General features: G+C 34.3%; 3 protein-coding genes across 5 annotated transcripts; 2 read left to right on the forward strand and 1 right to left on the reverse strand.

The window, feature by feature from the left end:
- The first annotated feature begins 29 nt into the window (after positions 1-29).
- On the forward strand, positions 30-9,521 carry Usp20-33 (Ubiquitin specific protease 20/33). Its single transcript, XM_088032947.1, has 8 exons — positions 30-272; positions 624-709; positions 760-879; positions 4,452-4,983; positions 5,035-5,400; positions 5,452-5,882; positions 5,938-6,368; positions 7,782-9,521. The coding sequence occupies exons 2-8, from the start codon at positions 629-631 to the stop codon at positions 8,638-8,640; spliced, it is 2,820 nt and encodes a 939-aa protein (XP_087889073.1). The 5' UTR covers positions 30-272; positions 624-628; the 3' UTR covers positions 8,641-9,521.
- A 4,783-nt stretch (positions 9,522-14,304) lies between these two features.
- LOC148180860 (clavesin-2-like) lies at positions 14,305-16,276 on the forward strand. Of its 2 annotated transcripts, none has more exons than XM_088035795.1 (5): positions 14,305-14,463; positions 15,032-15,214; positions 15,265-15,677; positions 15,728-15,844; positions 15,894-16,276. In XM_088035795.1, the coding sequence occupies exons 2-5, from the start codon at positions 15,040-15,042 to the stop codon at positions 16,146-16,148; spliced, it is 960 nt and encodes a 319-aa protein (XP_087891921.1). In that variant the 5' UTR covers positions 14,305-14,463; positions 15,032-15,039; the 3' UTR covers positions 16,149-16,276. The 2 variants fall into 2 exon arrangements, with proteins under 2 accessions (XP_087891921.1, XP_087891913.1); XM_088035787.1 differs by lacking the exon at positions 14,305-14,463 and adding an exon at positions 14,717-14,739.
- A 519-nt stretch (positions 16,277-16,795) lies between these two features.
- On the reverse strand, positions 16,796-21,299 carry rump (heterogeneous nuclear ribonucleoprotein rumpelstiltskin). 2 transcript variants are annotated; one of them, XR_015770108.1, is made up of 5 exons: positions 20,445-21,299; positions 17,816-18,751; positions 17,630-17,765; positions 16,947-17,406; positions 16,796-16,893 (listed from the first exon to the last, which is right to left on the reverse strand). XR_015770108.1 is itself a non-coding variant. In XM_088035772.1 (4 exons), exons 1-4 carry the CDS (start codon positions 21,048-21,050, stop codon positions 17,348-17,350), a joined length of 1,737 nt encoding a protein of 578 aa, XP_087891898.1. In that variant the 5' UTR covers positions 21,051-21,299; the 3' UTR covers positions 16,796-17,347. The 2 variants fall into 2 exon arrangements, 1 of the variants encoding a protein (XP_087891898.1); XM_088035772.1 differs by having other exon boundaries at positions 16,796-17,406.
- Between the last annotated feature and the right edge of the window lie 1,550 nt (positions 21,300-22,849).

A 22,849-nucleotide genomic window follows, 5' to 3' on the forward strand; every position in this document is an offset into this window, starting at 1 on the left:
CCCGCAGGTGGCGCTTTCGTTGACGTTTTCTCTAATAACAAAATAAATGACAGAAAAAACGTGAAACGTCAGTGTCATTCTTATTAGAATTTCTGTCAATAAATCACAAGTATCATGTAATAATTATTTAATTTTAATTTGTCATTTATTATTTTCCCGTGTTCGGTAGTATTTTTTTGCTGTGAACAGTGTGGGTGTGTTGTGTTTTCAAAAAAGGTAATTTTCGACTTTGGCATCCAATATTTTTGACGATCGTGATGTTTAAATAGCAGGTAATTTAACAGTAACTGTTTAAAAACAAGAATGTGCCATCAATAAACCAAAAGCAATGAAATCTCGTTGATCCTAACCTAATTTTATGTCATTGATCAGCAATTTCCCCCAATTTCTTTAATAATTATTGAGTGTGGATAAGGCGCGATTTCACACAGTATCAGGAAGTACGTGCAAGTTTATGTAATTCGTGTTTATTTTCTCGTTATTCTGTGTGTTTTAAGATGTGCGCTGTTGGGGACGTTTTTCGAGTTTTGTTGGGATATTAATCGTGTTTTATTGGAATTGCTTCATTTATTAACCAGTTACAGTTTAAATGTTTTGTTTTTAAATGTAATTTCTTGTTTCAGTAAATATGTATCATCACCGATACACCTGCAGCCACTTATCCACTGTAACTAACATTCCAATTGCCAACATATTAAATTCAAGAGAGGTAACATTTTGGAAATCTCACTGGTTATTTACTCATCTCAATTATTTTAGAGACCTGTTTGTGTTGACTGCGGTTGTCCTGGGCCAAATCTATGGATCTGTTTATTCAAGGACTGTCTTCAGATTGGATGTAGTGAAAAATCCAATGACCATAGCACAGTTCATAACAATGTATGTATAAAATTACATTGAACAATTCGCTATCATTCATTATTTAACGTAACCTTGAAGTGTATCAGTCCTTAATGAGTTCAAAAAAGGAGCATTTCAATAATATTCGATAATGAAAGCGTGGCGCCCCTAAAAACCCAACAATGCCCAAGTAGGTGAATCGCAATTTAACACCAAACAATAAAACTGACACCTCATTTATACATTTTCAAATAACATGAATAGTGCGATAGACAAAGATAGCGTGAAATCTTATCACGAATGTCACATACTTTTCAAAAGCAAACTCAGCATTTCAGGTTTTCTGTTTTTTTTAACGTAGTTTTAATTGAAATTCAAAATTGCAAGTTGAAGTAAGTAACTTTAACATTTTTTAATGTGGGAGTATTTAAAGATTCCGATAAAATATGACAAAGGAATGATTTATGAACTAACTTGTGTCAGATAGATGTCAAATAAGCTGTGTAATCTAAAAGTAAGATCTTTAAAGGTAATTATCTAGCTTTGGTATCAAATATGTTCAATTTCAATGTGGTAGATGTAGATAACAGTCTTAGAAGGTATAATCTTTGGGAATGTTACTCTTAAATGTATGTTTAATGATTGTGATTGAATTTTGAACCTTGAGAGTCTCATTTTGATATTTTTCTTAATTACTTCTTATGTAATGTGAGGTCTGAGGCTGTCATTTTTAAGACCAAGTAGATTTAGCAAACTGTTTATATACTGGTTATCCAGGGTAAGTTGAATAGTAATTTACATTTCTTTCTAATTACTCTCTCATACTTTTACTCTCACTGTCGTAGATCTACAATATTTTTATAATTTCAAATGTAAGGAGTCGCTCCGACATCTGCATCAGACTCTTATAAAATTTAGATAGCAATATAAATTCTATAAGTGTGACTAATTCATTCTATACAGATTTTAAAACGCATCAGTTTACATTTAAGCGTCTTTATTTAATTTATTTGACGTTAAGTCAGTAAATTGTCATGAGTTTATTGATTTTACTATTTTTCTATTTTCCCATAATTACATGGCGCGAAATTTGACTACCGACTCTTGATTCAAATATTACAGTCCGCGCTGGCGTCACAAAATAGTAGATTTTGTTATACGGCCGAAAAGTGGTACTTTTTGTCGAGCAATTAAATTGCAAGGCAAGGCGTAGCGTTGCCGAGCGTATGCAAAATTGCGAGACAGCAAAACCACTTTTCGCCCAAATAACAAATACTACTTTTTCTCCAAACGTTAGATTCAGTTCCACGACCGACAATGAGTGACCGCAAATTGAACTATAAACATGGATGGCTATGCATGTAGTTGTCATTGATGACATTTACTGTGAAAAATATTGGCTTCAAAGAGTTTCAAAGTTAAGATCATTCAAGGGCCATACAAAATGTAAGTCTCAAATAGTAGCCGTCACAAAAAGTACTTTTTCTGCCTAGGCAGAAAAAGTGTTTCCATGTCAACGGGCGCTTTTCATTACTTATAACAAAATTGCCTACTTTACTGTCTAAAAACGACTTAAAAATAGTGACTTTTTGTGAGGTTTGGAGAAAAAAGTGGTTGTCATAGTTATTTAAGATACAAATTTAAAAAGTAATTCTTTAGTGCATGAGAGGCTGGTTTAAAGCACAAGTTTCCAAGTGTGTTAAATCCCATGAATACCATGAAGACACTTTTTAAACGTGTATCTTATAACGTTTTATATACGATTGTTTTCCATTTCTAATTTATAAAAAAAGTTAATAAAAAGCACCTGTCACCAAATGTCAAGATTTGAAAATTTGACAGCAAACGACTACTTTTTGAATCAAAATCTGTTAAAAAAAATAACTGCTATCGTGCAAAAAGTAGGCATTTTTTTAACACATTTTCGCTAGGAATAGGGCAGTATATCTCCATGAAATGGACATATTTCATTAGTCAAACTTCGCCCTGACCTCGACTTTTGATAATAAAAACGAAACTGTTTTTTGAAACAAACGAATGCAAAAAAGTGTGGAAAAAACAAAATTCAACATTCACAACTTCTGGAGCACCTTTGAATGAAGTAGAATAGTTATTAAACCGAATTTTGATTTATATATTTTTTAAAAATTACGTTGCTTCTGTTTGGTATTGACCGAGTTTTTAAATGCTCTAAAAATCAAACCTTCAAATTTTATTGTTTTCTGTAGTTTTAAATCCTGCAATGATTTAAACCTTTAAAAGACGAAACAAGATTTCAGCTCAATACAGAATTATGCAGTTATGATGTTTTGCATAATTCTCTCGTGTTGATTTTTTGTACAATAAAAATATAAATTACATTTCATTGGTTGTCATAGTATTTAAACATTCTTTGTTTAATTAACGTCTTTAACCATATTGACAAAATTATTTCTAGTTGCACTTGTAGAAAATCACACGTAATTTGTAATTGACTTTTATTTTCTAAGGTGACCCTGATCGTGACGTGACCTAATTGATACAAAAAAATCTATTTTCCATTAAATTTTCTTGGCTACTCAAATGTTATCGACCATGTGAGCATTAGAACTCCATTTGATACTCTCAGCTTTTATTTACGTCATTAGCATAATTGCTTAACAATTCCACAAAGTACCATAATTATTATCATTCCACAAATCTATTACTTTTACGTCAAAAGTTTGTTTACCTCTTAATACATTGTTATAAATGCAAATGGGTAAAGAACAAGAACAAAAAAATTACTTCAGAACATCCTTCCCACCTCTGAGTTTTTCAAGTTCATTTCAGAAATTATTTACATTTAAACGCTTGTGGTAAAATAATTTATCCTTGTTTTTGGACAAGTGATTTTACCGGAAATACCAAAAGTTGGGTTTTTGTCAAGTATCACATTCGCATTAGTAACGAGGAAAACCACTGTTGACCTACACGTGGTGGTCTGCTGTCTGCTTGACCTGCGATCTATTTAACCTATACATGGAGGATGTGTTGCAAGAGTGACGCAACAACACGCTCCTTTTTATCGTAAAATTGAAAACGCAATTTTAGGTGTTGATTTATAGTGCATGATACGATCGATGTATAGATTTTTAAAAGCTTATAAGCCTCAGGGCAAATTCTGGTGCATATCATTGATAAGAAAACTCTCATTTTCCCGACGATTTCCTGATCGATAAATTTAGGACTTATTCGGTGAAAAAAACAGTTATTGTGGTTGGTAAGCGAGGAATTCCGTTTCCGACCTTCAAAATTTACATTCACGTCATTGTTCTTAGAGATGGCGATAGTTCAGACTTCCTCTTGATAAATTTCTTTTTTACCATGTAATTGTCTACAATTGTTCAAACATCCAACTGAAAGTAAAATATAGCATTTTTAAAATCGTAAACAGTGCTGATTATCTTTTGTTAAAGTCGCAAATTTACGACTACTTTTATGACTTTTTGAATGATGACGTAGTCAAAACGAAAAAAAAAGTGTTATCTATAAATTCCGTAATTACACCTGTAAAATATGGACAGTCTAATGAAAGTGGAAGTACGATAGAGTACATACACCCATATCTAAATTTCTACGTTATTTTCTAGGAAAACCCCACACACTGCATTCACATGAACCTCTTGACCAAACGAATATGGTGTTATGAATGTAAATCCGAAGTGTTCATGGAGCCCTCGGCGACAGTTCCATCATCGTACGACAGTGACCCAGAGATGGAAGGCTGTACATACAAGTCGCGCGATTCGGGTCATGGGAGTTATAGTACTTTGCGTGCCAATACGCCAGACAGGGTAAACGTTTTTGCGTTCGAAAAAACGGTTGGTCTCAACGTTGGCATGAGTGGAGATGCTTCGGAAGGCAGCGATGCTGAAGACTCCTCGGATTATAATGTTGACAGACCAGTGGGGCTCGTAGGACTTCAGAATATAGGCAACACATGTTACATGAATTCAGCGTTGCAAGCATTGAGTAATGCTGTTCCTTTGACGAGGTTTTTCTTGGAGTGTGCGAAAACTGTGGAGATTCTATCGGAGGGAAAGAAGCCAGGGTTGAGTAGGACGTATCAAATGTTGATCAGGGACATGTGGAAGAAGAATGGGGGCTACGTAACGCCATCAGGTAATGCCAATTATTTTAGTTTTGCTTCTGTTTAACCCCCTTCTTCTTTAGGGATTTTGTACGGCATCAGGAATGTCCACCCCATGTTTAGAGGCTATTACCAACATGACACCCAGGAGTTTCTTCGGAATTTCATGGACCAGTTGCACGAAGAACTGAAACAAGTGGCACCTCCTGAAACACTATCCATGAGTGATTCGGACACCTTTAGTTTAGCAATGGACGAACCCGCGCTTAGTTCCAGTTACGATTCAAGCGAAGGGGAGTACGAAACATGCGATTCCGGTGTTAGTGAAAGATCTAGTCTAAGCGACGATACTGAGAGACCTGCAAGTAGTACGAAGCGAAGATTGAGCCGATCCTCGAGTCCTGGTCGAAGGATAAGGACAAGACTTCAAAGCAACAGTATGGTTATAGGTACTTTGTAAAATAACGAAAAAGGGACGAAAAATAACACCTCCGTTTCAGACTCGCAACCAAGTACAAGCTCATCGAGCACCGCCAGTACAAACAAAAAGCAACAGAAATATAGATCGATAATTTCGGATATTTTCGATGGAAAACTTTTATCGTCAGTTCAGTGCTTGACGTGCGATCGGGTATCTAGTCGTGTCGAAACATTCCAAGATCTTTCGCTACCCATCCCATCGCGGGACCATTTGGTGGTACTACACGGTCGTACCACAGGCCCGGGTTCCACGTGTTCAGAAGCCGTCATTCCTATGAACGAAGGTTGGATTTCCTGGATTCTAGCTTGGCTAAAATCGTGGTTCTACGGTCCTGTGGTTACGCTACATGACTGCTTGGCGGCCTTCTTCAGTACCGATGAACTAAAAGGCGACAACATGTATAGCTGCGAAAAATGCAATAAACTCAGGAACGGTATTAAATTTAGTAAAGTACGTCCCTCTAAATCGATAAAAACAAAACATGAAACGTATTTCCTGCTTACAGGTGCTGCAGCTACCTGAAGTTCTCTGTATTCACCTAAAACGATTTCGCCACGAATTGATGTTCAGCAGTAAGATCTCTTCAGCGGTTAGTTTTCCGTTAAAAGGTCTGGACATGCGCCCATATCTGCACACCGAATGTGTTTCAAAAGTTACCACGTATGAATTGTTCTCTGTTATTTGTCATTATGGTACGGCAGGTGGAGGTCATTATATATGTTACGCACTTAATGGAGGGCAATGGTACGAATTCGATGATCAATATGTGACGCGTGTACCTCCTGAGAAAGTTCAGTCGTGTGAAGCGTACGTTCTGTTCTATCGAAAAGTGACGAATTCTGCAGATGAAGTTAGGAATAAGGCTTTCAAGATGGCCAAAACACATTCCAGTGAGCCGTACGAAATTGCTTATGTGTCGAAGCAGTGGATAAGCAGGTAACTTGTCATCTATTTTTGAAGTTTAAAATATTACATATCGTCGGTTAAGAGTGTTAACCTGCTAACTCCAGTAACGCAAACTTTACAGGAGGTAAAAATAACTTAAGAATTTTATTAAAAATAGATTTATAAAAGAACTTAAATTACGAACGGGTTAATACTTTATAGCATTGTATAATTGGAGATAGCAGGAGACCTTTGTGTGATTTTTTTAATTTAGGAGTTAGCAGGTTTATAAATATAAAAGCCACGTTTTATTAGTTGTATTGGGAAAATTTAAAATAGGAGTAGTAATAATTACAAAATTAAAAATGAATGTCTTGTTGTAATAATTATTATTAACCATATTACAGAAAAATTTATGTATGTTACGTCATTAAAAAAAAAACAATATTAAGACGTAGAGGTCCTCGGCAGTAATAAAACATTTTTGTGACTCTTATTTAAATAAATATTATAAGAACCAACTGTTATAGCTATCTAGAATTAGTTTTTTAAACACGTAAAAGTGGCCTTATCTTTAAGCTAATTTTTAAAAACAAATTTAATTATTAACTATTTTGCAAACTACAAAGAACAATTTTTAAAGCCACAAAAATATCCACGTGGACACAAATTTGTTGTTACTGGAGAAAGCAGCAATTCGGGCTCAACCGCAAACTCTGGAGTGAGCAGGTATTCGTATCATCAACATCTTTAGAGTCAAATATTGAGTAAAATGTTTTTCGCAGCGATGCGCAACATCATTTAAAATTAAAATAGACGAAAATTCCAAAAATGACCAAAAGTGGAGTTAGCAGCTTAACACTCTTAACCGACGATATATAAATTTTAAAGCTAATGTTTTGTACATTATAATAGAAATTATGTTTTTCGTTATCATAAAACTTCCACTAGGAGCGATAAATTAGTATAAATAATGAAGTCCTTCAGTGCTTCAAATGTTTTACCATAATTTTCCACCTTAATTGTTAATAAAAACAAGTGAATACTTAGGCATCAAAAAATTTAGCAACGCACAATCTTACTATCAGCAAAGGTCAGTGCCTTTTTAAGCAAAGGCTACATTCTTTCTGTTGTGACTAGTGGAGTGTAACCTCAAGCTATGTAGTAATAGTAAAACGACCTTGCAATGATTTATTAACCTTTCACAGACCACAGCTGGTCTGCACTGTGAAGTAAGAAGTTTGAAAAAAAAACACATTCATTTCTAATGGCAGTAAAATGTCAACTATGAATGTAATTGAAAATATGATAGGCGCACATTCTTTGTAATTGCTTGATTTTTTTCTAATTACTCTAAGCTCGTAGTCACGACTGAGGAAACTATATAGAAGGTTGGTCGTAAAATACTGGCATTGACATCACAGTTGTGAAAAATCTGTACAATTATGACAATTTGTCTTGCAGGTTCAACACCTGTGCAGAACCAGGAGCTATCGACAATTCCGACTTTCTGTGCCAACACGGTTCAGTTCACCCCGACCGAGAAGTAGTCCTCGACCAACTCGCAGTATCAGTACCTTTACCAGTTTACGAATACCTCCATAAGAAATTCGGTGGTTGTCCACCAGTGACCAGCATTAACATTTGCCCAGCTTGTCTCGCTTTCAACAAACGGCTTCTTTTCGAGATGGAAACTTTCGTTCAGTTAAACCGGGAAAGTCAGTCGCAAGATTTACCACCGACTCATCTGATTTCAACTACATGGTACACGCAGTGGCATAAGTTTGTTCAAAAGAAGACCACTGATCCACCAGGACCTATCGATAATTCCAAAATCAACTCAAACTCTATTGATCTAAACGAATGTGCAGAGGTCAGCGAGGGAATTTGGAACTTCTTCTTCAACATCTATGGCGGAGGACCGGAGTTGAGGTTAAGGCCGAAGAGCTTGCACAGGACGGAAAGTGAGTCGAGTATACCGAGCGATAGTGGAGAAGTAGGGCATGCGTTTGTTATACCTCAACTGAGGAAGCAGGAAAAGAATGATACGATAGATAAAAGCGTATACTGTTCAGGGGAACCGATAGAAGTAGAGGAAAGTGAAGATACCAATGAGTGCAACGGGTTGCCAGATGAGAAAATTAACAACGGAGATGCTTCTAGTGATACAGTACCGAACGGTATTTGTTCTGTAAGTCATTCTAAATTACCTAATGCGACGAATATTGATAACGACGTTAGTGAAGATGAAGTTTGTAATGTAGAAATTAAAAATAGTAAAAGACACAGAAGACGGAGGAAAGCCTTGTCTAGCATTAATTAATTCAAACTTTTTGTATTTAAAGGTTTGTATGTTGTTGAAGCAATAAATGTTGGGTATTTTTATTGAGGTTATTGTTAATTAGTAAGGGGTGGCAGATGTCAAAATTTAAAAAAAAGACTAATTAGTACCTACCACTATAAATCGTTGCTTAATTTTTAACATATTATGTCAGCTTTTTGTATTTAAATATTATCTAATTGTAGATTTAATTTACAATTTTTACGGTTTAGATTAGACTTTTATGAGGACAATTTTGTTTTTGACACGCAGTTTGTATTTCTCTTAAATATTTATACCTTTAGATATCGTAGACTTTTTAGTGTTGTGTAATAAAGCATCAAATTTTGGCAATTATTAAAAATTGGCAACAATTTAATGCTTTATTAACGCTAGATTTTAGAAGAAGTCAAGTCGGTTATAATTTTTTAAATTCCGAAAAGTGGGAGTTGGTAATTCTACCTATTCACTCTATTTTGAAATAAAAATACACAGACATTAATTTTTTAAAAATATAACGTTTTTATTCATTGTGGCCTGTTTTCCGGTTATTAAATAGTGTGAAAATAATCGCAATCTTCGCTATGTTGGAGGGCTTACAGTTCAGGCCAGCACCATTTTCCATCATCATTTTGACATTTGTCGCCTCACAGACTGTACCAACAAGAAAGTCCTTTCTTTTTGGTCCACTTCTGTACTTACTGCCTGTCGCAGGGCTAAATTATGTAACAGATTTCATCCAAATGTTAGAAATTTCCATTTAATGCATTTATTTATTATTCGTATCATAAAACAACGTGGCGGAAATAATAGCCTACAAGAATGTCATTACAATAATTAATGCTTTAATAAAAACTTGTGATAAGTTCATTTAGTTAGAGAAATTGTGTGGGTGTTTTATTTTTAAATGTAGTAAATACAGACGCTGAAGTCACACTTCATCAAGGTGATGATGTCAATTTACTGTTAAAACAGTGACAATCAGTCAAAATTCATAGATTCATTTTAATCTTAGTTATGCCAACCTTGCGCTATTTTAAGTGGGTGTTATAAACTGGAGTGCGGGCTACAAAAATGAAATAGTTAAGTATTTTTGAGAATTTCTTCTATTCCGAATATTGAGCCAAATTACTATTAAGCATGGAATCGTGTATATATTGTAATATGAAGTGTAAGCGGGGCACCTATTTTTTCATGCCAAAAAAATCTTATATTGTGCAATTAAAAAGAGATAAAATCTATAAAGTTTTATTCCTGTAATTGTACATAGTCTGATTATTATAATTTTGTTTGAATTCAACCAGTATGTTGTTACATAATTGAGTTAGAACCATTGTAATGACAATTACAGTGAATTTCTATCGTTTCAACACAAAGAATAAAACAATTATTTCAATTATTATTGTTATAGAATTAAAAGAACATTTCTAAATATTGTGTTTTTCTAATTACCTTTCATACCGCTAAATCCGATCAACGCCTTTTTTTCAAATACCTTATCATTAAATAATTAGTTCCATAAACCATCGGTTACAGTTTTACTACAACCGTTCGAATTAAGGTATCTACTTCATAATTAAAGGGGATTGCATGTACGTTAAATGTGAAATTATTCTGGATAAAAATTGTTAACAAGCGTGTAATTTTTTCCGTTTTGGAAAGTCGTTTAATTAGGAAAAAATCAACATAAGTTTTTGCACTAATTAGTGTGGTGGAAATATGTGATTGTAAATGGACCATTTAATTTTTAGGGGTTACTATTTTAGATTTACAAAATTTCTAGCTGAGATAAATTTTGAATTGATTTATTATTGTAATATTTTTAACAAAACGTGACGGATAATTTTTATCATTAGTTCATCTGCAATTTTACGCTTTTTTCACTCGGTAAAACCGCCGAATTTAGTTTAAGAAAATTTGCTTATCGCAGAGAAAGTTAATGCTATTTGAACTACGCAGTTTTAGATGAACCATTCATAAATTTCTCGGTACTTAACACCAAAACTTTGTATTCAAACGATGTTATAAATTTGTTTGGTTTTCGAACCTCCTTTAAATGCAAGAGACCAAATCAGGGAAAGTGAAATTGTGTAGTTCCTAAATTGTCAAGTATACTAGTTACTTACACTACTCATGTTCTGTAGCAAGCAAAATTTTAAGAACTACGATCGAGATGTTTTATTAATCTTTGGAATCCCAGATTCGCTTGAAGATTTTTTTTTATTGGGTTCAACCAGTTTGTAATCGAATATAAACTTTCAATATACAGGTGGCCCAGAACTCTTGACCCAAAGAAAAATGGCTTATGGAGACAACAAATTTAACCAAAAAATAATCGAGTTAAGACGAAAAAACGGTAGCCAATCCCGAAGCTACAGAATTTGAAAATCGCTAACACATACTATCATCCATCGGTGAGATGAACATTACACTCTTTGTGCCTAGGAAATTGGGATGGCCTTTTACTCCACTTCTCGTATAAGCTTTTGGGATTGGTTGTTAATTTTTTATGCGTTCTCGAATGGTATTTCACTTAATCAATTTTTGTTTTGAAATCTACCATCTGTATTTCTGTCGGCATCCGTCCTTGTTCTCTCGGTCATGAGTTCTGGGACACCTATAGAGTTGTCGTAGCCTATGTTATAACATAACGTATTCGTAATAAATTTCAAAACACGAAATGCTGATAATTCCATTAAATATCAAATGTCCATTTTAAGCTATAGTTACAATGATTTCGACTTTTTAAAATGTAAAATGACAATTGATTACACTTATGACGTAACGTGGCCTACCGCAAACTCTATATGAACTTTTTAATAACGAAAAGAAAATTAGTGGTACGCTAATCAAACAAAAATTATATAATCACTTATTGTATTGTCCTTTCTTTACATTTTAATTTAGGACACAATGCTTTTAAGTATGATTGCTTAACTATTTTAGTATTTTTGTGTGGTTTTTCTTAATATCCAGAGAATGCGTTATAAATTATATTTTCTTATTAGAAACGACATGAGGTAATGTGACTTGCGTAACAAATGAAGAACAGTGATTTAAAAAATCCATATTTTGAGTAAAGTGTAAAAGGATGTCATCTACTAATAATTTGTTCAAATACAAACACAAATTGCGATATATGTACTTTAATGTTGATGATAATTATTATGAAACTAAGACTACCAATGTCGTGAAATTACTTGCCATTAGAAAATACTTACTAGATGTTCTTTAATTGAAAAACAAATAAATCCTTAATTTATTTATTTTTATAGCTGGAATTTGCTAAAAGATGTACAAACGTATTGTACTGTATTCAATAGCAATTTCAATTAGAACGACATTTTATCTACATAAAGTTTAATTGATTACAGACTTAGCTTTTTATAATTCCGAATTGGTTCTAAACGCATTTGTAGAAACACATCTATCAGTACCTTCTATAACTTTTTTGTTTTTTTTTTTTGGAAATTGGTTCTAGGGATGTATCATGATTGCTTTTTGGGCTATTATTTAGTCGTACTAGAGTTTTGAAAAAAAAATCACTTTATTTTTAATGGCACCTGCATACATATTCAGAATTTGGAAAAATATGTGTTTTAAATACAGAATTAAGTTTCCTTAAAGGATTTTTTAAACCTTAGTATGTACTTCTAGCGCCACTTACATTTTAATTATAGCATTTGTCAAAATGTTAGTACAAATGATACCATTTTACTTAAATTTTATTGTCTTCTTTTAACTTGAGAAATACAATACTTCGCAGAGAAAAAATAGGTATTTAATAAATCAGAACGTACTGGACTTTTCTGTATTGATTTTGGAATTCAGGGCACATGATTTAATAAAAAACAAATATTCATTAAACAATATCTTTTATTTTATATTATTATTCATTAAATATATCTCAAAACTAGACGTGATAAAAAAAACTATGTTATTAACTTTGAATTCCTTACAAGTCTTTCAGATCTAACCAACTAGTGGTATTAAAATAATCAATGTTTATAATTTAAGATCAAAATTCTGTTCTTTCTCATTCAAAGTTGTACGACAGTTAATTTTAATTCATTCATTAATTTTTGCCATCATATCTAAAAAGATAGAGATGCTGTAAATTTTTAAGTCAAACACTCGAACTTGACAACAAAAACAAAAATTTAAATTTGCTATTTTTGAATAGCTTAATCAAAAACTTATCAAAATTTACTACTAAAAGTGGAAAAAAAGTTGAATGCTGCACTTCTGACAATTGAAATTAATTTTAAAATAATATGCATTTTATCTAGACATTTAGATTCTCCTTCTCAAAAATTAGAAATATTTATTTATTATTTATAAAAACGTCACAGAAGTACTACGCAAGCTTGATTCACTCTGTATATCTACTTATTCTGTGTGTTAAGTTTAGGGCATGTTTTGGCCCTATGCACAATCAGCATGATTGAACATGATATGATCTCTTAAAAATCTTTTATTATACCTACAAAACTTCAATAATATCATGAGGTACCTACTCGTGATATCAATAAGTATTATGCCAATTTTTAATTTTCCCTAGTGCAAAGTCAGCCATTGCTACTACAGGTCATTAGGCATAATGAAACCATAAAATTTTTAACGATTCATTTATACAGGTAGTTATTGGTAAATTAATAATTGTAAACATGCTGGAAGCGATGATTTTTTGTTTGGAATTTTCTCCGGTTCGCAGGGCGGTCCATCCATTATAAAAATGTTTAGGCAAAAGTTGAGATAATTTAAGACTGCGTTTTTTATTAATACGTAGGTAGAAACCATAAAACTTCCACAAAAATAAATAAATATGTACATTTGATAACCAATCAATTTGCAATAACCATAAACTAAAATGAACAGCAATTTAGGTAATTCTCCTTTCATGTTTTAAGCATGTATGTAGGTACATAGCTAGATATACCTAATTCTGCAATTTATTTTGATGTTGTCATAAAAAGCTTAGTTTTCTCCTTTCGACACAGACACATTGTACTGACAATCTTAATTATGCCCATTAGTGCTCATGTGTCCAAAAAACCGTAAATAATCCGTTATTTCAAACTTTTGGTTGCTCAAACACAAATAATTCAACAATGGGAACTCCAGAAGTAGATACCATTCCATTTTTTCCATAAAACATTACCACGATGAATGGAGAAAGTTCAAGTTTAAGCATTTATTTATTTTCATAAGGTTCCGCGCTATTTATAGGTCGATGAAACAATCTCAGATGAAGATTTTCACACATCATCCAAAAAACTAGTCTTGATTGAATTTTACTAAATCATTGTGGAAAACAATTAAAAAATACAAAAACTTCGCGGCCCGTCACCAGCATTCTAGGTCGGCATTTTTTATTTCCTTCGATCATGAAAATAAATCTAGATAAAGTAGGAAGAAAAGCAGCAGAAGATTTTGAACTAAAATAGAATCAACAATTGATCCATTCTCCACGTCAATGATAATCGCTGGATAATTACACTCGTCACATACCGCAGTTTTAAAACATATTGCGAAATTTATATCCGAGCAATGGCTACAATTATTTCAACTGTCTTTCCATTCTGAAAAAATAACTATTTCGTTTTTACGCAATACTACTTTCTATAGCACTTTTGAAGACTCAAATGCGTGCTCAAACTTCGTTAACGTTAGTCATCGACGGACTGTATTTTTGCAGAATCTCATTATAAATTTCTTCCAGCCGTAAAGTAGGTTAGGAGAAAGTTAACTTTTTACAACAAACAGTGCAATGTATTTAGTATAACATTGGCAGCTGTGGTGTGCGGTGTTATAATTTACGAAAAGGTAAGTTCCGATTCCGACCTTTCTCACAGTTTACCCTTGCGCAAATTAAAGTACAATAATGCGGTGATTTCAACGTGCGGTCACAAAACGAACCGAATTAGAAATAAATTGTTCCACGTTGGGATTTAATGGAACTTTAATTGTTCCTGTAATTATTTTATTATGACGGGATCATTAAAGGCGCGATCCATGTTTATCAAATAAATATATCACTAATGTAACATTTTGTATTCTGGTATGGTTTTGTGTTAGTTATAAAAAACATGTCATCGAGAGGTGAGGATTTTTTTTCTAATATAATTTGAAATTTCTGGATATTTTAATGAGATTGATTGGATGTTTCCAATTGGGTCATACACTTTGGACTGAAGAAAGCGTTTTACTTTCTTTATTTCCGCCTCACTTTCACAACGCAACCTTAACATTGAAACCCGTTGGTGAAACAATGGAACATATTTTCCCAAATAAGAAGAAAACGTAAACTTTTCCCAAATGGGTCTCCCTTCCATTTTGCCAATGCTTAAGCTTTAAGTAGCACGTGTTAATTAATGTTAAATTAAACTTCCAGACAAAGCAATGGGTTTAGGAGGCCAAGATTCTTCCGTTCAAGACTACGTCTGCCAATTACCACAAGCTGAGAGAACCAAAGCACTACAAGAATTACGCGAAGATGACAATATCAGGGAACAATCATTGGAGCAGATGCGCGATTGGATCAATAAACATCCCAATATTAAGAAATGCAGAACAGGTAGGTAACCACTTTCTGTTTGCACCTGCTCTATTCAATCAACATTTTAGATGCACCTTTTTTGTTGCGTTTCCTGAGGACACGGAAATTCAGCGTGCCGCAAGCATGTGAAATGGTTGAGCGCTACTTGACCATCCGACAGTTGTATCCTCAATGGTTCAAAAATTTGGACTGCGAAGACCCAGATTTGGCTGAAATTATCAATGCTGGATATCTGGTGCCCTTACTAGAGCGTGACAATGGAAGACTAGTCCTGTTCAGCTGCGCTGGAAAATTCGATCCTCATAAATTCACCTCGGCACACATGGTTAAAGTCCACAGTCTAGTAACGGAAACTCTGATGGACGACGAAATTAACCAGATTAACGGCTACACGTACATCAACGACGAGGCCGGCTTCCAAATGTCACATATTTCGCTATGGTCACTCGCCGACGTTAGGAACATCCTCAGGAACATCCAAGTAAAACCTGCGGAATCGTCCTGACTATTTAACCAAATGTTTATTTTTAGAACACTACACCTATGAGACACAAAGCCAACCATTTTTTAAACATTTCTTCTAGCGCGATCAAGCTAATCGAATTCGCAATTTCTCTTTTAAACGAAAAGCTCAAGAACAGGATTTTCGTAAGTTTCACCGTATCCTCGTTTCCAACCTTCTAATCCGTGTTTACAGATCTACAAGAACATAGAAGAGATGTACGAAAAAGTCGATAAGAAGATGCTTCCCAAAGAATACGGCGGCGAGGTCCCTCTTGAAGAAATGTTGGCCAAGTTCAAAACTACCCTCAAAGAGAGACGTGAAAAAGTCCTTGCTTTGGACGACATGTACATTGAAATTGACGAAAAAACATGTCCTCTTGTTTCCGAAATGAACGAGGAGCTCGGTGTCGGAATCGACGGAAGCTTCAAGAAGTTAACCGTTGATTAGTTTTCTAGTCTCTCATGTGATTGCTACGGTACATCGCGATTTGTCTCTCTTTGTTTCTGCTATGTAAATGTGATAATGATTATTCAACTGTTGATTAGATGCGTGAGTAATAAAATACAGGATTGAAATAGTACTTATTACAATAGATAGCAATAAATTAATTTAAATAGTTATGTAATACAGGTAAATACTCGTGTTTGAACTATAAGTAGTTCGTTTAACTCTTAAGATTATTTCTAGACTATGCCCATGGTGGTTTTCAGTTACCTTTCTTTGATTATCATGAAAATATATTATTATAGCTACCGCAACTATAATTTGAGGTACTAGTATAGTCCTAATTAAGAATTTGTCCTAATAAATATGTTAAGGTTTGTACTGTTTTGTTATCGTGAAAGCGTTATTACTGTATATGTTGTTTATTTCAATAGTTTAGTTCTGTTGCACTGAGAATTTTATTACACGTGTTTGTTAATGTTTGTTACTACGTATTTGCAAATAAATAGAATCTACACAGAACTTTTCAAACGATATTTTTGCGGCTCCAAGTTGCATCGACGCAGTTGAAGTTTCAAGTTGGAAGCAACAGGTAAAATGATCCTCAAACGGCACAGAAGAATGTAAATAAAAGAGCGAAACAACACACAAATTGCTGACTTTCACTTCTTTATTAACACAGAAGACATCGAACATCGACAGATCAAAAACGTTCTATTGCTCAGCTGATCGGCACATTCCAGTTCAGCTACAAATAAAATTGTATAAATGCACAATCTCCACATTCAGTTACCACCTTACATATTGTATTCCCAATAATTTGCTAATCTCTATAATTCGACCAAGGTGTCAGCGTCTATAATTGAAAAAAGCACATTTAGGAAATGGTTACACGGACTAAAATTTACAGTCATCAGAACATCACAAACTCTTCACAAGTCGGACCAAGAATTTTACTAGAAGACTGCTCACTAATTGCATTGTTTCCTTTTGGTCCGTACCGAAAAAAGTAAGATGGAATAAACAGCAACAGATGTGTTTGTTCTGAAGATGATCAACGTAGTTTTATTTGAAAAATATAAAAGGAACAATAACACAGTTTCTGGACAAGTTTCGTTCCAACATTTAAATTAAACGAAATTTTACACAGAACTTAAACCTAATTCTAATTTTAAATATGTGCAACCGATTTTTTTGTTAGTTTAGTAAAATAGACGAGCGTCGATTGTTCGTCCGTCGATCCTTGCCCGATCCAAGTTTTCTGTAAAAAAGTTAAGGAAAACACGAGCGGTTGTGGTGGACACAAATAAACCCGCAGATTGAGGTCTGTTTAAAAGATTTTTCGAGAAGTGGTAGCGTGCCTCTCAAAAAATCTCCACAGCCAGAAAAGAATCAGAAAATGGGAAGACACTGTGGAAAATCCAATAAACAGACCTTGATCAACCAGTAAAAATTTTGAAGACGAAATTTGAACCAAAGGATACTAATAGCCCTTTCAGCTTGCCAATCAGCTGAGTACACAATCAGCATACTTCCGGCAGCTTTCTCTTCTAAATGCTGGACATCCCCGAATTCATTAAACTTTTCGCTCAACATTTTGTAACTCGCCGAAGAAGGCAACTAAAATATCCGTCAACCTACTGCAAATTACCCTAACGACTTTTACTTACATTGGTAACTAAAACTTTTCTGGAAAAGCCGCCATCCTTCATGTTGCCTCCTGACGCTTGATTCCGCATCATGGTGTTTCCCCCGCCTAAATTTCCGATGTTACCGCCTAAAGAGCCATAACCGTCTCCTCTATTGCTGTTTCCAAAAGAGTACCCTCCTGAAGATCCCTTAGAATCGTAACTCTGGAAATTCCTCCCACTGTTGTAATTCTGGTTTTGATTAAAATTGCCACCTTGGTTGCTTCCAAAAGAATTGTTCTCTCGAGAAAATGACTGAGAACTGGAATTGTTACTGCCAAGACTTTGCCCCAGACTGCTCGAGCCTCCTGTTCCGCCCAATGCTGCCAACTGTGAACTGTTCTGAACCAAAGGATTGGAGACGAGATTGCTGGCCAAAGAAAGATCACTGCTCAAACTGCTGTTTAACAGATTGCTAGCTAATCCTCCCATTCCGGCTAAGCCTGCCTGTAGTACAGAAGAATTTGTTCCTAAGCCCCCAAAAGCCGAGCCGCTTACGACGCTGTTAAGTCCACTGAGAGCATTAGCCATTTGCAACGCTTGGTTGGGGACAGCACCCAAAATACCAGCACCGCTATTAGCACTGGGTTGGGTATTATTAACAATTGATGGTAGATTACGAGCAACATCTCGCAAAGGCTCGCCGTTTGTACCAAGCCCCATGCCAATGCCCTTGAGTCCATCCGGTAATTTCAAGGTCTCGTTTGCACGATCAATTCGAACACTCATGGGACGATCATTTAGGATTTGATTATGGAACATTGAAATAGCTTGGACTGCTTCCACAGGGTGATCATATTCAACAATTGCAAAACCTCGACTACGACCATCTTTATCCGTGTGGAGGTCGACACGGACGATGCGACCGGCCAAGCGAAAAACTTCTTTCAATTTTTTCTTGTCAACATTATATTCCAACTGGAAAAAACGAATATAAATGTGTGATTACAAAAGTACAAAGTGAGAGATGATTCTAGTGATAACGGGCCAGGACAATATACAAAAATGCGGGTAAAAATCTCTTATAACAATCAGCACAAACAGGTTAACGTAAATAGAAAACCTCAACTATTATTTGACAAATTTAGACCTGGAAACGTTCCAAGACGGGGCCATAAACAATAGACGCACAAACAGAAGCAAAGGTCCAAAAGAAAACGTGTATTGTTTTAACACGGTACGCCCAATGTGTCAGGAACTGATCCATCACTACAAATATCTATTCAGTTTCCTTTCTCCAAGCCCATTATACGCTACAGTAGACCTTAAGTGAACCCTTTTTGTAGTCAAAATAGAGTCTTACAAAAATAAGATGTAGGGACCAAACAGGGCTCAAGCGAATAAATGAGGGACTATTTAAAACAGACGACCTTTTGGGGTAAATCCAGGAAAAGCCTTCATAAAACAGTTGCAGATTTTATATTATTGAAAGCTGTGTTCGTATGACTTTATCAGTTGTTGAAAAATATAGCCGAGCCTTTGAAGTGAGAAAATTAAATTGAGTTCAAGAACAAACAACATACTTTTATGGAAATATCGCCATTGAACTGTAGATCCTTACAATAATACAATAAATTCCAATGAGTGATTCTAAACATGTTGCCATAGACATATTACAAAGAGACAATTTTAATGTATGTTAATTTTCAACGTTAAAACAAAGACATATTTGCTGTATTTACTTTTCTTGAATGATTTGATGAAAAATATTTTAGCAGTTTTTTAGGTTTAAAGATGAGAAATGAAAAAAACACGTGTCCTCTTCTTCGACCCCAAGAACTTGCTCAAAACAACGACGTGTGTAAAAAATATTTGTTCAAATAACGAACAAACCTGCATAAAACGTACTTTTGTAAAATGGCATCTACAAAGTTCTACTAGACTGATCATTTCTTTCAGATAAAAAAGCGAATAACAATCAATTAAGCAAATTTGAAGTAAAAATTGCCATCTTTGACACATGTAGCAGAGTGAAATTTCTATTTAGAATTCAAGTATATCTTAATAGAATGAAAGCCAGAAATACCCAAAACACACGTAACACTGGGAAGCTTTTTATGCAACTTAACATATTGCAGGAAGTATTCAATACAGAATGATGCGCCTGCGAAAAATCCTCTTTGATGAACATTTAAAGAAAGCATAAAAAACTCGTAAAAAGCAGCCAGAGGATTTTGACAAACCATCATTTTGTGTTGTAACAAACTTCTGCAATATGTTACGCTGTTGGCTCTGAGACTATTACAACCAAGCTCTGAAATATGGCAAATATGGCCCTAAAAAAACAGGAAACTTTAAACAGCCCCCAATAAATCTTGCTAAACATTATCGACCACAAATATTTAAGAAAAAAGATGATGTGCAGGACCATATCCATGTTGCCCCAAATACTATTAAACTATTGATGCAAGAAAGGGTTCACAAGGTTTCTCAACATTTAAATGTAAATTGTCTGGAATAATTTTATTAACACCACGTGTCCAAAGCCCAAATCATTGAGTGGGATCCATGACCAACACAAGAAATTCCAGTAATGGCAATTAGTCCATCCATCCAACACGAGGCATTAATAAAAACAGATTACCTACTGAAAAAAGTAAATAATACTTACATTAGCAACAAAAACTCGGTTACAAAGTGGAGTTTCAATTCGAAGAGACTCTAAAAACTGTGGACTGAGCCCATACGTATTACCCCACTTATTTTCAACCACATCACCACCTGGACGACTCGACAAATTCGGCTGAGAATCATACCGTTCGTCCCGGTATCGATTCTCATCTCTGCCCCTTTTGTTTCCCGATCCACCGATGATGTTCCCATGCTTATCACGGATATTACCGCTGTCTTCCTTAATGATCAACTTACGAGTTTTAACCTCAAAACGCTGCATGATTTCAAGACATTTTTTAACGGATTGGGGTTCAGAAAACTCTACGATGCCACAACCACGAGATTTGTCGTTGTCATCAACGAACAATTCAACAAACTGTACATCCCCAACTTGACTCCGAAAGAGATCTTTCAAATCTTGCCAACGATACTCATAAGGGATATTTGATACGTACACTCGACAATTTGAAGATTTCATGCCACCCCTTTCACGACCCCTGTCTAAACTGCGTTCTCGGCTTGCCTCCGAAAAACGGCTGGGGCGCTCCCTGCGAGAACGTTCCCTCGACCGGTCCTTCTCGTCAGAGGAATCTCTATCGCCCATTTTCGACTTACAAGCGTCACGAAGAGTTTAACTTCCACACAATCTGGTGAAACGAAGGGATCTCGAACACGCAATAATGGAAAAAGCACAAATGCGGAGTAAAAGAGGAGCGACCACAGCGTAACCTTTGATGTCAGGAAATGGCGTTAGCGTGGCGTCTGGAAAAACGGAATAAAAACAAAATCACCAATACCAATATTGAGAATGTCAAAATTGTCAAAATATCAACTTGTGTGGACTAGCGCCCTAAACTAAACACCATAAGTCCCCACTACCAAGTCAATTGCACACAGCCGAATGTAAAGTTTAGCGATGTTGTATAGTTGGTGGCCCAGTTAAAAAATCAGAAATGCTTGTGCACTATACTATAGTTCGTACAGTGAGGGATTGAATGACAGAAAAGTCACTAAATTTACGCGCGAAATTTAAAACAGGAAAATAAGCCCACTTACTGTTAACCCAATTCGCGTAGGAATTTAGTCTTTTTACGGTATTTTGTAGCATAATTTGCGGCCAACCTATATGTCAACTGACAAAATCTCCCAATCTCTCACCGGATATCCGGATATACTATACAGGTGTACAAACTGTATCAATTTTATAAGATCTATTACAAATAGTGAAATATTTTCCATAAAAGTACGTATTTATTTAAAACGAGCGTTGTATCAGTTACACTTTATTTATTACCTATAAAAGGTCCCAAATTTAGTGGCGGAAGGTGTACAGGGTGATTTTTTTAAAACAACGGCAGGTGTTGTAAAATTTTTATTTAAGAACCGATTTCAAAAATTTAAAAAACAAATTAAATGGTTTTTAATTTACTATAAACTTATGATTTTAAAAATTTTCTAAATGTCTTAGTATCTTTTGGGCGATACTCAACTTTCTTATTTTAAATTAGAACTCATTTTTTTTTTCATAATTTGGAAGATATTAATTTTCTTGATTCAGAAATGTGCAATATGTTCTACTTCTACCAAAAATATTTTTAAAAAAATTAAAAAAATTGAAAAAAAATAAGCAATAAAAGTTAATAAAATCTATTGCATGGTGTCAAATAAAAGAATGCCGTTATTGTAATGTCAAAAAGAAGCAAATAACACAAAGGGTCGGCATTTTTTTTTTTGAAATTATTAATAACAAAAGACAATAATAATTACAAATCAGAAAAAACAACTACCTAATTTAATTAAAATACTGTTGAAACGCCATCCCGTTTTTTTCATTGCACAATTGACACCTACGAGAAATGCAATGTGCATTATAAGGTGTAGCCCCATCTTGTTGAAAGAAAACTTGTTCTTTCTGTTATTTGCTGCTTTTGGACATTACAATAACGATATTGTGTTATTTGACACCACGCACCTAGATTTTATTAACTTTTATTGCCTAAATTTTTTCATTTTTGATTTTTTTTTAATATTTTTTGTAAAAGTAGAACATATTACACATTTCTGAATCAAGAAAATTAATATCTTCTAAATTATGAAAAAAAAAATATGGGTGTCAATTTAAAATAAGAAAGTTGAATATCGCCCAAAAAATATTAAGACATTTAGAAAAATTTGAAAATCATCAGTTTATAGTAAATTAAAAACCATTTAATTTGTTTTTTAAGTTTTTGAAATCGGTTCATAAATAAAAATTCTACAACGCCTGCCGTTTTAAAAAAATCACCCTGTATATGAGAGCTGAGTGTATCTGGCAAATTAAGGGTTTATATCAAAGTTGGTACTAATTTAGCGTAGGGAGTGTCAAAATAAGTTTGTTTACATTTTGATTGACACTTTTGGTTA

The sequence above is a fragment of the Gnatocerus cornutus genome, chromosome 1 (assembly GCF_029298725.1).
Source record: "Gnatocerus cornutus isolate USDA-ARS CGAHR chromosome 1, icGnaCorn1.1, whole genome shotgun sequence".
Classification (NCBI taxonomy): Eukaryota; Metazoa; Arthropoda; class Insecta; order Coleoptera; family Tenebrionidae; genus Gnatocerus; species Gnatocerus cornutus.